Source organism: Hydractinia symbiolongicarpus, chromosome 1 (genome assembly GCF_029227915.1).
Source record: "Hydractinia symbiolongicarpus strain clone_291-10 chromosome 1, HSymV2.1, whole genome shotgun sequence".
NCBI classification, from domain to species: domain Eukaryota; kingdom Metazoa; phylum Cnidaria; class Hydrozoa; order Anthoathecata; family Hydractiniidae; genus Hydractinia; species Hydractinia symbiolongicarpus.
In genome coordinates, this window is record NC_079875.1 from 4,588,679 (window position 1) to 4,606,858 (window position 18,180).

The window sequence follows — 18,180 nt, forward strand, 5'->3', positions numbered from 1 at the left end:
AAATATTTTCTATGTATCTTACTTCTTTAGAACTCTTCTTTCTATTTTCCTTGTTTTATACTCTGAAGTGTATTTTGTATGATTGATTAATTTGTGACAATCTCTTCGACAGTCGAAATATTAACATATTCAAAGATATTAATTTTGTTCAAATATGGTATTATGTAAAAACATACACAAAAATTAAAAATCCGGCATTATATTAACATATTTGGCTCAGGGTGACATTTAACTGATCTCTAAAATCTTAGGCTAGTGGTACATATGCAAAAAAAAGTAGTGTACCTAAATATAATATTACAATCAGAAAAAATAAATTCGTCGATTGTACCAATAAAGTGTAAATCAGGTATTATCTTATTTTTTAAAGAAACAGATAGTGTAAGTCAGCCTTTACCGCACCGAAAACAAAGAATAACACTACATGAAACGTAACTATATTTACATATTTCATAGTGAATAGTAACAATAATATTGTCCATGGCAAGATCTCTATCTACCTACAAACACACCTTGTCATTTAAATTTTTAAAAAATATTTTTCAAAATGATATTTTGTCATTTATATAGTATTTACATCTTATATTTATTAGATCTAACTATAACTACTAAAATGTAAAGTATAAAATAATTTTTAAGATTTATCTTCAAATAAAAAGAGGATGAACATATATAATAACTAGAAAAACAAGATGCTCAAATAAAGAACAAAAACACGTTATCTACAACCTCTAACCAAAATATTGAGACAATGGCAGTCCGAAAAATGGATTAACTTGTAAATTCTTTACGGCCAGAACGTGTGCTACTTTTTTAGATGCCTAGGCTAAAAAACACACTTTCTAACATGTCTATTTTACAAGATAATCCACATCAGCTTCCACAAAGGACGTGTAAGGTGGAAAAAAGGTGGGAACAATAATAACATTAACAATTGAACTTTGACAATACATATTAATATGAATCTATTGTGGGAAAAGCCTGTATAATTACTTGTAGAAATTAGTGTTAAAATTGGCCATTTTGCGTCAATGTATTTTGTTCAGGATTGTAGCCTCTGATGTTCGAAGCATAAAATGCACCAGATCATATTGTCACCAGCAAAAGCAGTATCAATAACTTGAAGTATAAAGCAGGACATTATTGCGTCAATACAAGAGTTAAATAATCTCAAGGTATCTAGCTGAATTATTTGTGCATCTTGTTTTTTTTACTGAGGCAATGTAAATTAACAATACAAATTCAGTAAAAACGTTAGAAATAATTTTTGGTCTCAAATTATCAGATAAGTTCTTTAATTACCATTTTCCAACAAAGATTTTATGTAGATGCAAAATTATAATGTTTATCTCAATTCTTGTTTGTTCCAATAAATGACAGTAGGGTTATTGTAAGTTCCATCTGAATTATCAAAGAGTAACGTTCAGTAACAGATTTTGTCCTCGTCATTGACAAATATTTTGTGATGACCATTATCATCAATGACACGTCCTGCTAAAGCATCAATGGTTTGTCTTTAGTAACATTTTGAACAAAACTGCTAAATTTATGTAAAAATTTTGGGTATTCTCGTTTCGACACCTGACGAACAACTGAAGCTGGTGCCCAACCTCCAGGATTCACTAAAACATAGAAAAAATACAAAACAATATTGCATATTACTTAAATCATTTTAAATTATTTTAATAAAGCACTTAAAACATTGTAGACAAAAAAGGAGTTTTACCTTGAGCCATATATGTTAGTTTGCATGCCACATTTTCTCTTGTATATTTCTTCTTCTTAACATCGCCTACCGCAAATGTCTGGCAAACCATAATAACATTAGCTAATGCACGAACATATTTATCACTCTAAAACAAAAGAATGTCAGAATAACTGTTAAAAACCACTTCCTACTAGAGGAGTCCTAGTAAATTTTAAGTTCCTAAGTCATCCTACAACAGTTACCAAGGGCTGGTAGTAGCTTTTAAAATGAAGAATAGCCACAATGATCCATAAAAAACCAACAACAGATTAATACATACCTTTACTGCATCGTGCTCAGTTGGCATATTTAAAACTATCCATGCATTTCCAATTTCTTTATCCATCCGATCAAGATCTTCTTTACCAAGTTGACGTATATGTGAAATAAAACAAGTGTCACGCTGTGCAGATGGCCAGATGCGTTTATGAATTTGCTGGAATATTATAGTGTTCTCTGCAAGTTTCTCAATTTGTTTTACTTTCTCAACAGTTCCTAAAATATTTCAATTTTTGAATTAATTTTTACATTCTGGTATGTAAATGGCACATTGAGTAATGCCAGCAATATAATTAATATTACTAAATAATAATATTTAGTTATAAATATTATATATAAATTTAATATAGAGCTAACAATCTCAATTCATTAATTTCATGTAAGATACAAACCTTCCCATTCCAGTCTCACTTCTTTATCGTAAAAATAGTGACACATCTCATGACCAGTAACTCCCTAAAAATTTAATTTAAGCAAACAAACTTAAGAAATAAAAAAGAAAACAATACAAATATTTGTATTTCAACTACTAATCTGATCTTGAAGCGATAATCTGATTTTTTTTTTAAGTTAGATTTTTTTTTTTTATAAATTAAGCATTGCATTAACATAAAGAAATTTCCATGTGTTCAGTTCTTACCACCTAACATAACATAAAAGATATTCATGTGTGGGTAAAAGCAAGAATTATTTGGTTAAAGTTAAAAAAAAACGATTTCATCTTAATATAAACTATTAAAGGAATCTCAGGGTGGAAAAATCTTTTTAAATTTTTAAATTATGTTTAATGCACTGAGGCCATGGTTCAGTTTTTTCATGCGCTTTTAATTGTCGTTGTGCTATTTCACTTAAGCCATCAAAAGCATTCAATTTCATGCAGAATATAAAATAAAAACAGATAATTACAATCCAGGTATAGAAAAACATGAATTGGACATTAATCATATTTTATCATACTTTGTAACAAAAATATAAAAAATGTAACAAATATATGAATATAGCCTTATCTAAGCCTAAATTTGTGAAAAAACTGCAACATTTTTGTTATTGTATTCATGGACTGATTGACAACTCTCTGGTTTAGCTTAGTTGCCTCCTGTGGCATCAAAACAAGTCCGAAATGAGCAATCAAGTTTAGCAAGTTGCAAAAGTTACGAATTATAATTTCTCTTGCATATTTTTCTTTTTACTAATAATGTAACTCACATGAATAATATGTGAAGCCTTTAATGGATCACAAACAATTCCTTCAATCTCAAAATCTTTTCTGTAAACCTAAAGATAATAAAAAATATATATAATAAACAAGCATAAAGTTTATAATCCACTAAATATATATACACTACGTCACTAAGACGAATCGTATTAATTCATAGTAAATAAAAACAATTTACTTTGAGGTCTCCTTCTTCATGAACATTGTACCACTCTGAATTTTCTTGGTCCACTCTTTCTTTTACAAGATTTAAGTTATCTCGAACTTTAGCTTCAACCTTAACAGAGCAAATTAACAAAGAATTAACACACTTTGCCTGGCTAACCACATAAACAATACAAGACACAACTATATTCTTTATCTTTCTGTAACATTATGCTAATGAAAATAATAATCTATAATCCTTCTGCAGATGTCTATTTTAACTGAAAAAGGAAAGTATGCTTTTCTGAATTATATTTTTGTTCCTAAACCCTTCTTAACCCTTGTTCAACCCCCTTTAGTAGTCATTATTCGTTCCTTTGAACAAGAATTATTACCAACATCTTCTAAACTAAACAAAAACACTGAATGCAAAATAGCTACCACTTTTGACCAAATCAGAAGTTCTTAGCGAATATGATGTCTTTAAGTCATGAAAATTCCTTAAATAAGTAGACAAACATACTTCTTTAGATAATCTGTGTTTTGGCATATTCATTATTTCAGAAGTTGGTTTTACTGGTGGAATATGTTCTTTGTCGATATTATCCTAAAATACAAACCAAGTAAAAAGTATAAAATTTATCCTATACAACAAAACGCACAAAAAAGTCCTGAATCTTTATATGGCATCTAAATAGCTACCATGGATGATGAAAATGTGCCTGTTAACAAGAAAACACAAAACTCATCATTTAAGCAAAGCACTTAAGCAAATACTCAAACCTACCATACTGTCCTCATTTTCATCTTCCTCATCAAGAGCAGTCTCTACAGCATCAAAAAATAATTCTTCATTTAATTTGCTGTGTGGTCCTTCCTAAAAATAATTTAAAAGATTTTCATGTGTATGAAATTGAAGATTGTGAGAGAATTTTTGAATTCATTTTACTCCACATGTTTACAAAAGACACAATGACATAATTATAAACGGACCAGAAGTATATACTAACCATAAAATCAGGACCGCCAAGAAATTGATTTGCATTGTTGATTTTTTTCTCTTCTTGTAATTCATGTAGCTGTTCTGATAACTTCTTTACTTTTTCTTTTTCCTGAAGACAATTACATTTTTCAGTAGATACAAAAAGGACGACATTACAATACTACAAATTTTCTATTTTTACTATTCAAAAATAGTAGTGAAACAAGACTTTACATTCTACACAACAAAGTATAAGATTGAGAGTGGTTTCTTATGAAGACTGGTACTAGAAATAAGAAAGAAAGGCAAAAATAGAAAATGCAAACAAATCAAATAGGAGAAAGCTAAGGAAAAGGAAAGGCAATGCAGTGGGAAAAACAAAATGTTATTTCAAAATATTGAATACCCTTTCCATCCTGCGCTTCCATTGTTCTTCTCTTTTTGTCATCAGTTCTATGCAATGTGATAATACTTGAATAACGCCAGCTGTAGTTGCTTTAAATGTAATAGCTTCACCACGAAAATCAATGCCAAGCGCAGAAGATTGCATCAAAGAAATATTGGAAGGTGTAGGAGTTGCAGAGAGTTCACTACCATCAACATCTATAAGAAAAGTGAAGAAAACTTTAATCATTTTTTTTTATGCCAATTAAAATAATGTATAAGGTCATGTAAACAAAAGAATTTTTTATAAAATTATCAACCCAATTGTTTTTATAAAAGTTGGATGGGATTTGGGAAATTGGTCCAATTATGGTCCCAAGGTGGAGCCTAGTGCCTGATAGTATTTGATAGTTTTTTCCACAGGTTTCTAAGTTATTAGCTCTTAATCTTAAAAGTGCAACATATTAGCTCTTATTTATTATTACTTATATGGCCCGTAAAAAAATCCACTAATGCAGGATAAAAATGAAAAAGAAGCATTATTTAAATTTTAATGACGTCAGCAACCCATCCACAAAAAAATAATTCAGAAGCTTTTTTCATGTTGCGTCTATGTGTAGAGATTAAAGCGCTGATCAAGAAAATGTAAATGATCATGTGCTTTTTATGAGCGGTTAATGACATATAAGGGTTTAAAAATTTTGCTGACGTCAGCAAAAACGAAAAAATATGCAAAAAAAATTATTTTTAGGATTTTTGTATACATGTTGCCTTCATCGCATAGATCTTGAAACACTGATCAAGAAAATGTATAGGATCATGTGCTTTTGATAAATGGTTGCAGAGATATTAGGGTTTAAAGGTTTTTTCATGACGAATCAACCGTCCATTCCGAAACGGATTCGGGGACCCAGGTTTGGGAAACTTACCCAAATTGGTCCCAAGTGGTCCCTAGTTACCCACGCAGTGAAAAATCATTGACGTCACGATCTCGTTTACAAGTTATTTGGCCTCAAAGTTTTAGGTGCGCTATAATGGTTTCATTAATTTAGTATCAGATATTGACGTTAAAGTAGTATTATTGACATCGCGCCGTAACGTCAAAAATTTTACCATTTGAGACATAACTTTTTTGGCTACATCAAAGGAAAATAAGCATATCCACTTTGCCTGTTAAAAACAGACACAGTCTCTGTATTATTATAAGAGATTATTCTTATTGATACATTTACAGACACAAAAAAATAAAATAAATAAATAAAGACATACATCTTTGCCAGTGTTAGTGAATTATTATAATAAAAAAACTTACTTTACAAAAAAATAACTTATGGCAAGACAAATAAAAATTTTTATGCCAACAAAAATTTAAAAAGAGGGTTTAAATATCACTGCAGTCAACACAAGAAAATGTAAATGTGATCAACAAGGTACAAATATCATGGAAATTGCTTTTTTAAGACTTTTCGAGATGCTTGAACATCGCATTAGTTGCATCTCCATATTCTGCAACTGTATTTTTAATTCAAAACATTATTATGGTCAGAGGGAAAAAAAGATTTTTAACAAACTATTTTTAGTCTAAGTAAAATTTGACATCAAGGCTACTTTATTTAATTTATTTTAAAAAATCAATAAATAAATTTTTTAGGTTTGTACCTTCCTCTTGTTCGTCTCTCAAGTCTAAATGTTGATGCACGTCTAAGCCATTATTTTTATTGGCGCATGAATCAAAATACGATTGTAATGTATCTGTTTGCCGACATAAAATATCTTTAAATGTTTCCATTTCCAAAAGTTTTTCGCGTAAACCTGCAGTTTTCTAAATTTAAGACATTGATACAAAGAAATGTAAGCAAATCAGGATAAAAAAAATTAAAAACAGTGTAAAAGATATACCTGAAATGATGAAGAAGATTGTAAACTAGGTTGTGAAGATAACGACAGTGAAGACACAGCTTTAGGCAAATGGGGATCTGAACCATAACCTGATTCCGCCTGCTGAGAAAATAGAAAGCAATATATAATTATAAGTTTCAGCATTTATAAGTTTTAATGCATCATATGAAATTAGACAGTAGGTATATGTATTTTAAGATTTTCAAACATATTATGCACAATAAGAACTTCAGGACTTTTTTTCTTTTATTATCAAAAATTTAGTGTCATCCTTCAAGTATACCAATCTTAAAAATCTAAATTTTTCCCTTTTTGCCAATTTTTTAAACTTTTAAGTGCTTACAAGGTTTTTTTATATTTTTGGTTTTTTTGGAGGTTTATCATTGGAAATTTAAGTCCATAAAAAATGCCTAGGCAACAACAAAGTGGCATTAAATTCGAATGAAGTACTAAATAGACTGCAAATACAACAAGTAACAGCGTCATAATAAAACAAGAAAGTTGTTGGAGATATTCGTATTTCAAGGTTGCCTATTTTGTTTTGATAAGTGGGGAAAACATATACAAACATTTGGGAGATGTTGGGAGAATTTGAATTAGTGAAGGTGCAACTCAGAATCACAAGAATCAAGGATGGCAAAGAAATTGGATTGATCAGATTTTATTTTCTCATTATCTGATGCAAAATATAAATATTTCTGACATATACTAAAAAAAACCATTATAAAATTAGAGTTTAACAAATGAATTTCACAAAAAAATAAGGAAATTTAGGGATTCCGAGGAGGTACAAAGACTACTACATTAAATTAAACTGAAGCAAACAACTGTTAAAAAGATTTTTGGTTCCCCTAAATCTTGTAGGCATGATTCTAAAAAAATTTCATGAATAATAAAAATCATTTATATACATTACAAAAATGTATTTACATAAATATAATTGTACCTTCGCAGCCTCCAAAATATCCACCCAATTTTGTCTTTCTTCAGAATCAGTAGCCCGAAGATAATATACACAATCACCAACGTTAACATCAAATCGACAATTATCAAATTCATGAACCTAAAATATAAAATATAATTATTGTTTCAGACAAATAAGAACCCAGCAACATGTCTGATATTCAAAGTTATTCTTACGAAATGGAAAACCTTTATGTCATGTGTCAATTGAAAACCATTTCTCTAGGAGGGTCATCCTATGAGAACTTTTCTTTAATATTTTGAATGCAAAATTACATACACAGGTGTTACAACCTAAACCTCATGTTTGCATAAAAGAACCTCATGTGTCTATCTATTCATAGCAAAAATATAATCGTTTTCCAAGTTACGGGGTCGTCAGCAAAAAATTAGGAGGCCTAGGATGAGGAACCGAGGGTTATTTTAGCATAAAAAAATTTATGTCTATCCATTGGTAAAACTTCAATGCACATCCCTTAAAGGCTGAAATATAAATGCGTTTAAACGGAAGGTTTAAAACTGTCGGAGAGTCATAGGCCAAAACGGATTGGGTGTTAAAAAAAAAAAATGAAACATTTTGACCTGCCAAACTTGACCTATCCCGTCATTTCAAAAAGATGGATGTGTTCATCTTTTTCGATTAAACGGATGATCTTTCTCTATTGAAATTTCGTAAACCTTTTGTTTTAAATGTTTGATGTCATTTATTAAAAAAAACTGCAATAAAAAAATCAAAAGAAAAACAAGAGAAAATGGCGAGAACATAAAAAATTGAATTTACAGAGGATTTAATCGAGAAATACACGAAAGAACCTGTCTGTGGGATATAATGTTGACTTCGTATAAAGCCAAGACAAGAAAAAGAAGAATTATCAACAATATTTTCAATGACCGGTACGTACATACATTTACTTTTACAGAGGTTAACATGAAAAATTCCTTCTTTAAAAATCTCTCTTTTCTCTACTTTTAGAGAACAATGTAAAGATGAAGATAATTTCGTTAAGATCTTATTATCTGAAGAAGTTAATCAAAATGAAAAGTTCAAAAGAGCGGTGCAGGAATTAACGGGACATTTGAATCAAAGTGGCCCCATTTTAAGTCTATGGCGTTGATCCAAGATTTTACCCATATAGATCTCTGTTTTTTCATCGGTCGCTATGATAATCTTTTCATTTTGCTAGCCAAAATTCGAGAGACTTTCGTACCATGCATTGTAAGTTTAAACTCATTACTTGTAAACAAGAAACCTTTCACAAAGTTTCTGCTACAGGTTATCCATCAGATTTCGACCTTCCGTTTAAGCGGATTGTGTATTTCAACCTTAACAGGTCTAAAATTACTGATGACAGAAAATGTCAAGATTTGCTATTACTTAAATATGACATCATAATTAATGCAGCTTAATTAAATCTAAAATTCTTTAAATGTGAAAAATTTCAACACCGTTTTATACCTCAGGTTCCCTTCAACAAAACACATTGGTAAACTCACTACTTTCGTTAGCAACATATTTATAGTGCTCTAAACACCTTATTCTTAATGTAGTCTTTTAATTTAGCACGATGTTTTCTTTTGTGCATGAAATGGAAGCCACCCACTAAATTAAAAACAATTTTTTTACTGGAGAAATTATTATATTGATAACAAATTAAAACTAAAAAAAAATTATCCATAAAAACATTATACATAGTTAAATTTATAAATAAATATCAAAGTAAAGCAGAAAAAGCAACATAATAAATAAAATGTTTTCAGCATTTCCTGCAAAAATTTAATTTAACCACAAGTGGTGACAAACTATTTTTTATAATGTATTTAAAGCACAAACCATTAATCCTGCCACTCTTATGTTGGCTAGAATAGAGAACTTCTGTTTCATATTGTGATCTGATTTGGCTATAACAGTAAGTTATATCGTAATGCTTCGAATAAACACCTCCTTCTAAAATGCCCCTCTCGAATAGACGCCCCTCCTTTTCAGTCATTTTTTAAAAAAACGCTCCCCTTGAATAGACGCCCCTCTTTTATAAGAAGAGTTTATGCGAGGCAGTAGTAAAAGTATACTTACTTACTTTTTTCCTAAATCTTAGGTTTAAGCTTTTCGCTTTTGAAGTTCATTCTCTAAAACATGTGAATATCTTTTATTCTCTGTTGTGAAGATAGGTATCCTTAAAAACTGCAAAAGAGACGACGTGTAAAAAATTTAATAAACACCCCCCCCCCACCCCCCCCAAAAAATGTCAAAAATTTAATAAACGCCCTGGACGTTTATTCGAAGCATTACCGTGACATGCCATAAAAAAGACTGGAGCTAGTTTGAAAATATAAGGACGAAGAATTACAAAATAATGATTGAGGCAACAAAAAAAAAACAAATATTTAAAAAGGAATTTAACAAAAAGTGGATATATCATTGGGAATTTTTTACTGCATTTTTTAGGTGAGTCGAACTTGTAAAAGTACCTTGGGATCCCTATGAAAAAATAAAAGCCTAGAAAGTAAACGAGTGACCATTAATCTTTTAAAATATATATCAAAACAGAATTGTGAAAAGCTAAAACACTGCTGTGACATATTCGGAAGCCTTTTATTTTGTACAAATCTTCATTTCTGGTATTGGAGACAAGGAGATAGACAGACAGACAGATGTGCATATTTTAGGAATATACCCTGTCTATTATTTCCAGGAGGTGCCATGGCTTATATGGGAAGTCCTAGAGTATTGAGCTAAGCAGACCCAATTAGTGTCTGCACTCTACCAGACAACTTCCTGCAACATCCAACGGCCCACACAGTGTGTCATCTCCTCAATTTCTCTTACATGGCTTCGGTTAACCCCGGGCTATGATAACATTCACTCGCCCATATATTGAATTGCCACTAAGGGGAATCGAACCCCGGTCTCCCACACAAAGTGTGTGAGTTATAACCACTAAACTACGGCGTCAACACTGAGAGAGTTACTAGCTTAGACACTTTGTTCTCATGCTTAGGGTTCACAAGTTTAACATCCCCCACTGATATATGCATACTCCCTGTCCTAAAAATCTTGAATGTGTTCTCCAAGTAGAGCACAACCAGTTTAAACAAAGTAAAAAAACCTAGTAGTATTCACGGATCTAAATAATCAGGAACATTTTAATTTAAAGGGAACCCAATGATGGACTTACATTATAGAGTTGTTCTCAAGATATTTACATTTAAAGAATATTTAAGATTTAATTATGCTGCATGAATTATGTAGAATTATGATGTCATATTTAGGTGCTAGCAAATTTTGAAATTTTTTGTCATCAGTAATTTTAGACCTGTTAAGGGATGTTAATTCAAACTTTTTTTGTCAAAACGACACTTGTTTGCTGGTCCCTTTAAGGTTCCATTTGAGAAAACAAAGAAAATACTACTATTTCAAGCAAACCATGATATAACATTAGAATGTATCATGAACATCGTGATCCAACATTATTATTTGTGCACCATTGCAACCTTAAAATGTTAATCACAAAGTTATTATATTCCACTCTAATCTCATTGGTTAAAGGTACTGTCCGATTAAAAATCAACTAAAATTTTGACAAAAAATTCTTATTTGGAACTAATTTCTATAAAATAATTAAATAATTATTTGTTTTCTTTCCTAACACCAACTGAACAATATCTCATTCTTGTTTACAAAAAAGCATGCGGTCTCTCGCTTCAATTGTTTATATGGATGGCGGATGATAGGCACTAAAGCGAGGCTGAAATAATATGTCGCGTGTGACGTATTTACCTGGAGCGCGCCGAACTGACCAAAATAGATAAAACGTGGGCCAGGGCTTATATTTTATAATATGTTTAAAAATTTTGGTAATTTTACCCCCTGAATTGTGAAAGACCGCTTTTTATGAATTATTCATATGGAATTAAAAAATCGAAGGCGAGAGATGTGTCTAGACCTTAAGGTAAACACACACTGTGCTAATTCTGTACGAACCTAAGTAAGAAGCTTTCGCTAATAAAACTTGAAGTTCAATATGACTTTAGCCTTAGGGTTGCATAGTTGTTTCAGCTACTCTAAAGACAACCAATCAATAATTAAAAATTAGTTTCCTCTTCACTAGATGTGCCGCCACAGAGAGATTAGACTCAGATCGCACATTCAGTAAGGTTGAGAGGCAGAATAATGTCGTGGTGCGCTGTTGTGAATTGCACTAACAACAGTCGAAAAAAACAGGATAAAATTTTTTTTTCGCTGCTCAAGGATCCAAAAAAAAATCTTCCGTATAAGGAAAAACCAAAAGTCAGAGAAATATCTGAACGGAGGAAAGAAAAGGATGTTAAGGAGGTGAGTGGGGGCTGGTAACTAGGTGGTCGTTCGAAACTCTCTGTCATGGAGTGCCACCAAAGATGTTCACAGCGTACTCTTCAATAAAACCACCGCTCGGAATTCTTCGTGTTCCGTAATACATTTTTTATCTGAAAAATATTACTCAATCACACTCGCATCTAAGAATTACTCATGAAGGAGTAAAAACTTTTATACCATGTAATTGAAAATATTTAATAGAGTCCAGTCTTTTTCAGGAGAGGCGTGCGATCGCACGCGCACGCCTTGGCACACGCCTAAATCGTTTAAGGCGTGTAATTAATCGCACGCCTGAAAAATAAATATTGAGTTTTCAAAATCAACCTATAAAATCCATAGATCTCAGAAATTATTGGATGGTCAGGTTAGCTATTTCATAGCCAACCTGACCATCCTAGCTAATTCACCGACTCCTGACTTAGTTAAAAGAACTACGTAGACATAAATCTCTTTTGCCTGGCCCCTTCGTCGTTGGTAACCAGGTCTTACACAAGAAATCCAGCCATGCGGTTCTTAACTAATGCGGAGGTGAACGCTGACGGAGCACGGATGAAGCAAGTCTGCAAAACTGCACTTACAGGCGGAATAGACATTTTATCATGGATTTAATTGTAGATAATTTCTTCATTTGACAAAATAATTGGAAACCATAGCAGGTCCGAATTTAATGGATTTTTTCTTTATGCCTGTAAAACCGAAACCCACGGGCGGTATAAATTTTTTTCTGTAAAATTTTTGTTAAAGTGTAGCTTTGAATGAATTTTGAAGTTTTATTTAAGCCACGTGGATAAAAATTTTTTTTAATTTGAAAACAAAGCATATTTTTGCCTATTTGCTTGTGAAAAATAAACAATAAACATAAAAATTACAGTATAGTCATGCATACTATTTCGGACATGTAGAAAAGGAAGTTAAGATTGAGAGAGTCGCTATATCAGTAGACGCTCGATCATCGTGTTTGGGGTTCACGATTTAAAACGTCCCCCACTTTTCTACCGCAAAATGAATGCGCAACAAAAATAACCTCGGAGCCCGTATCGCAGGCGTAACATTCTTTGCACGTGCGTTTTACATCGCACGCGTTACTTGATTTACACGTGCGAATCATCGCACACCTACTCAAATATTCCTGAAAAAGACTGAGAGTCTGTCTCGTGACAGCAAAAACATTCTACACTTCAGAGGGCATCCTCTCACATTTAGGAGTAGGAGCAACAAGGTTTCCAATGTTATGTTCGTCTACGTCTTGAAAATTCGGAACTAGCTCATCATTCGCTGTTCTTTCCGGCTCGAATTGAAATCCTAGAACCTGCGAATTATTTTCATTCATTGCTATCTTCATGAAGAACTTTTTTAAACAAAGGAAAAAAATTATAAATAAACATTTAGTCGTTCGATGCGCAAGTCGGGGGGGTTCGCCGAATAAGAAGCCAGGTAACTACGTCACAAGCAAAAATGTGCTGAATAATGAATTGCCCCAGTCCTTTTGCCGCGTTCGAAAGTTCGTGAAGATGGTAGGCTAGTGCAGCAAGATCAAAACAAACAAACGATGGTGCTAAGTATTGGATAAATCTTTGTTGTTTAAGAGTGCAATCTTCGTTATTTTTGATACTTAATAAAACAAAAGAAAAGATATTGTTTTTTAATCGGACAGTACCTTTAAGGCTATGTGCAATTTTTTTTCTATCGCAATGATCACAATAACTTTTTATCTTGGTAAGTAGGAAGAAATATTCTTCTGCTGGGGAAATTATTCCACTCCCATCTCACTGGTTAAGGCTATTTGTGATACGCAAACAGTTAAAATTTACTCTATATATTTTTAAATGTTTAATCTTCAAAATAAGCCACAACACAGTGGTGCAATCTATCTATCTAAATAGTATTGCATGCCATAGGCAAAATATATAAACAATATACCACAATGATAAAAAAAATCGATGTAAGAAAAGAAGGGTTGGTCAGTAAGCTAAAAAAACCTCAAATATTTAATAGATTGAGTGTCTGGTTTAATTACAGTTTTGGTGCACTATAAAACTACTGCTCGGAAACATTGGCACTCATGGCTAGAAATTTGAAGCAAAGCACAATAATAATGATAGGTAATGAAGGGGAGAAAACACCTTGGAAAATTTTTATTGTTTACAATGTTTACAAGATTCTTGCTCATGCTCTGTAAAAATCAGAAAAATCGAATGGCAAAAAATGCAGACTTTAGGTGAAGGAAGTCAAATTATGGTTAAAATATTTGTACTGTGGCTACTATGCTTGTAGCCACAGTACAAATATTTTAACGACATATGTTCTAAATTTAAACTACATGCAAGCTACATTTTAATTTCATGAACAAAAGAAAGAAGGTGCAGATAAGCTGCAAACGCCTGCATATAAGGGCGAGTTCAGGCAACTTTTCGAATTAAATTAGCAGTTCTTCTCCAAAACCAGCTCCGCATTTTTTCAAACTCACCCTGGAGCATTCCTGAAATGCAATTCCTTGTACATACTATGTCAACAATAGTTGGAAAAAGGTGCTTGAAGAGAAGGGAGTAAGTTTATTTTAATTTTTATAGTTTTTTGAATAATTAGTCTGTTCCTCTTTTTTTGTCAGGCATTGTTCAGGTCTATGCAGGGTTTTTCGAATATTTAATTCTTTTTTTAAAACGTTAAACTTGCCCGCACTTTCTATGGCGTATGTGGCTTATCGGCACCCTCGTTCAAAAGATGCTCTACCTGAATTTAAAGTTTGGAATGAACTGGTTAACAGCTACCGCCTGCATTATTTTTGCTGAGTTTTTTGTAAAAGATCTGGGGATTTTAAACAACATGCTTCACAAGGAAACTTCTCTATGTTTAGAACTTTGAAAATCTTAATGGAGAAAGTACGTTACCTCAATAGCTGCTTTTGCAACACTGACAGAGCCCCTGCAGCCATAACCAGTATCATATGCAGACTTATAATAGGACAGTGTGCCATCCCTTAAAACTAAGAAACGTGACTGCCACCCGTGAAGGTAATTTGTCCATTTTGAAAGACTTCCCTCGTGTGTAATTTCTTGTATTGGTGATGGCGGAGCGTCTCCTTCACATCCAAATAAATCATTTTCCTCATCCGAAAAACTGCCTAAAAAGTCAGAGTGGACAGAAGAGCTCATTGTGCGCTTTACAATAAGCTTTTGAAGCTTATGAGTTCCACATGACAAGTAATTTCGTCAATAAATATTTTGAGACAAAACGCCCACTTCTTGTTTTCACGCCATTTGTTTTCCGAACTTTTTTGTTGTTTCAATCTGAGTAAAATAGGGTTAAAGTACAGACCAGATTACTGGGTTTTATAATTCAATGGCCAGCAGCATCCTCGTCCCCAGGGTCTTGTGGCCCCTGAGCCGTTATTTCGCCGCTATCAGCTTTATCAACAAGGCAAAATGCCCTGGGAACGAGGTTTGGCCAGCAGTATTCCCTGTTTCCTCAAGATAATATTTTTTAAGTTGCTGGCCACTGATAGAAGATACTTTCCATGTCTTATTATAGCATTTCCTCTGTTTGCCTATACATTTGACAAGCACAATTTCATTGATGCGTATAATAAATTTCCATCCCTATAGTCGCTGTAAAATTTATGGAAATTCCCTTTAGGACTCTTCTTCCGCTTTTTACGATACTTGTGTTCCCCTAGGGGAGGGCTAATAAGTGAGATCCCGTTTTCCTATCAAGTTCTTGTACAAGCCAATATGTATCATTTCGAACTCGCTTAGCAATCGGAGGATCTTGCTTGAGCAGGATGTTTCCCCTCGTCGCGCTCATTCTTATTCACCCGAGGCGAAAATATTTTTTTTAACTAAACGGGTAACTTGTCAACTGAGTTACTCAGCGCTCCCATAAAAGCAACCCGTCAAAGATAAATGGTAAATTATTTCGTCCCATGTTGGTCCCTTTTTCTCTCTTAACATTTCTCCTTAATATCGTATATTTTTTATAATTGTACAGCCGGGTTACGATGTGCTAAATATTTACATGTTTTGATAGAAAATAAAATGATAATAATAACAAATTATATTGATTTTAAGTGAGAATATCAATTCGCTATAGCATGATTTTGTTGTTGAGGGGAGAAGTCAGATGATCCTTACTCTAAGAGATTCGTCTCACAGGCCAGGGCCACTAGCGCTGACTTGACGTTTCGTTACTCTTTTTATTTCAAAAAAGCCTAGTTCGATTTGTCAAGGCAATCTATCTCATTTATTTTAACTTTTTAAATGACAGTGTTTTTTGCGCCGGCCATATCTTTGGAAAGTAAGTATGTTTTGTTTACCCCACTGTTTTCGAATATTGTAACTAGTGTTGTTATCTAACACATATAAAATACTTTTTTTTAGTTTATCACTCTTGATGAATTGTCGCGTTGTTTGCGCGAGTTCAAATTCTTCTATGCTATTGTCCGCATTTCTCGGTGATCTTGATCCTCAATTGCATCTCAATGTTGACCTTATGAGCGAAAAGCTAATTTTCGTTCTTATGACATTGGTTGCAACCGAATTTGAAATGGTTCGTTTTTCTGCAACCAACCGCTTGTAGAAGGCTTTGCATTCTTTTGCCATTGCACCATTTGCAGCGAACACCAGTGGTGTGAACGAACCATTTTCAAATTTTCAACACTCGTTCGTTGTACTGTCGCTTCTTCTCTCTTTCGTTAATCTGAAAGAATCTCTTAAACGCCTGTACCTCTAAGCGTGTAAGTTTAAAATCCTTACGTTAAAGAATACTCTTTGGCAAGGCGTCCAGAAACCGAGAGCACTGATGTCAAGTGCTTTCTTCTGGATGTTTGCTGTTCTCTCGTGAAGACCCTCTCCGTTGACCTCAATCAGCATTGGCTCCGTCTTTACGTCATGACAGACTTCTTTTAAGAGTGAGGCGGTGATGTCACGCAGTTCGTTGTGTCGCAGGGTGACCATGCCCCCTTTTTTACAAGGCATGGCAAAGGTCGAATTTTTCACCACATACGCATTCTGTCGGGAGTCGCTTGAGGTTCCAGTTATACCTTATTCTGATTGCATCCCAAAACTGCTGTTTTGTTCAGATCGTAGCCCCACTTTTTCAAAGGTAGTGTTGTCAGCCAGTTCGAAACGTCTGTTTTGTTTTACGCACATTCTCTTTCAGGTCCTTAATTTATTCACCATGATAGCATCAAAACAACCATAATGGTGGACAGTTTGCCGGGACTGACACGAGAAAAGCAATAGATCTTTTTAATGTTTTACATTTCTTTATGCATATATCATAAGCTCAGTATTGCAGCTAGTTGACTGCTGCCCAATTAAAACTAGCATTAAAGTTATTAGGCAGGCATTTTTGCCAAGTTCTGTTTATATGGCCATATTGGGCATCTGCACTGCTGAATTTGTCTTCAACAAAAAGTAAGTAGTGTAGCTAGCTAGCTAGCTAGCCAGCAACCAACCACTTCATAGTTGAGATGAAAATCCCCACCTAATGAACGAGGCTTACAGAAAAAATGCCTTGTCTTGAATTGCAGGTATGTTCGCATAAATGTTTGTTGCTCAAGCATGAATTTGCTTATGTGAATATTGATAAAAAATACACAACTTTCCGGTTTCGGAAAATAAAAAAAATCATAATAGTAGCTTCTTGGAAGGTAAACACGAAAAACAGTGAATTTTACATAACTATGAAAATCTTAAAAAAAGAGTTAAACTTATCAACAACTATATAAAACCTATACAAATATCGACAAAGGAAAGATTGAACTTGATATTTCAATAAAAAAAACACTAAGAAATATTATTTTTGTGCGTTTTTGAAGGAAAAATCTTGATTGTGACCGCTCAAAAAATTATGTTTACATGTGATGTTTATCCATTTTTTTATTTTCTCAATCATAAAAATCTTGTTCTAATTAATTATAACGTGAAAGGAACTAATGGTGCTTTAGCCCATATAATTTTTTTTTGTTAAAGACCAATGCAAGTATCAAAAATCTCTCTTACTTTACACCGGCATATCAATGATTTTTAACCTTTGCGGCTTTCGCTTTTGAAAACAAACTAAGATTTAGATTGCGCATTTTACATAACCAAAATTATACCAAAGAGCGAAATGAAAATTTTCAAAGCAAACTTCACATGTGACTCTTTTGAGAATTCACGTGATAGCTATAAACACTTGCGACATGACTGATGATATAAATTTGGATATGTCCTGAG

General features: G+C 32.9%; 1 protein-coding gene across 2 annotated transcripts; it reads right to left on the reverse strand.

The window, feature by feature from the left end:
* Positions 1–183: 183 nt before the first annotated feature.
* On the reverse strand, positions 184–15,241 carry LOC130632243 (ceramide transfer protein-like). 2 transcript variants are annotated; one of them, XM_057444460.1, is made up of 14 exons: positions 14,854–15,241; positions 7,598–7,714; positions 6,652–6,750; positions 6,412–6,574; positions 4,775–4,971; positions 4,397–4,498; positions 4,174–4,263; positions 3,910–3,993; positions 3,421–3,519; positions 3,233–3,301; positions 2,419–2,482; positions 2,028–2,242; positions 1,727–1,853; positions 184–1,622 (listed from the first exon to the last, which is right to left on the reverse strand). In XM_057444460.1, the coding sequence occupies exons 1-14, from the start codon at positions 15,115–15,117 to the stop codon at positions 1,495–1,497; spliced, it is 1,818 nt and encodes a 605-aa protein (XP_057300443.1). In that variant the 5' UTR covers positions 15,118–15,241; the 3' UTR covers positions 184–1,494. The 2 variants fall into 2 exon arrangements, with proteins under 2 accessions (XP_057300443.1, XP_057300442.1); XM_057444459.1 differs by having other exon boundaries at positions 6,652–6,753; positions 14,854–15,240.
* Between the last annotated feature and the right edge of the window lie 2,939 nt (positions 15,242–18,180).

Coding starts and splice junctions, on each gene's coding strand:
- LOC130632243 (XM_057444459.1), bottom strand. CDS start 15,117: ATGAGCTCTTCTGTCCACTCTGACTTTTTAGGCAGTTTTTCGGATGAG. Junction 6,754..7,597: donor ATATTTTGGAGGCTGCGAAG/GTACAATTATAT, acceptor CTATTTTCTCAG/CAGGCGGAATCAGGTTATGG. Junction 1,623..1,726: donor ACTAACATATATGGCTCAAG/GTAAAACTCCTT, acceptor TCTATGTTTTAG/TGAATCCTGGAGGTTGGGCA.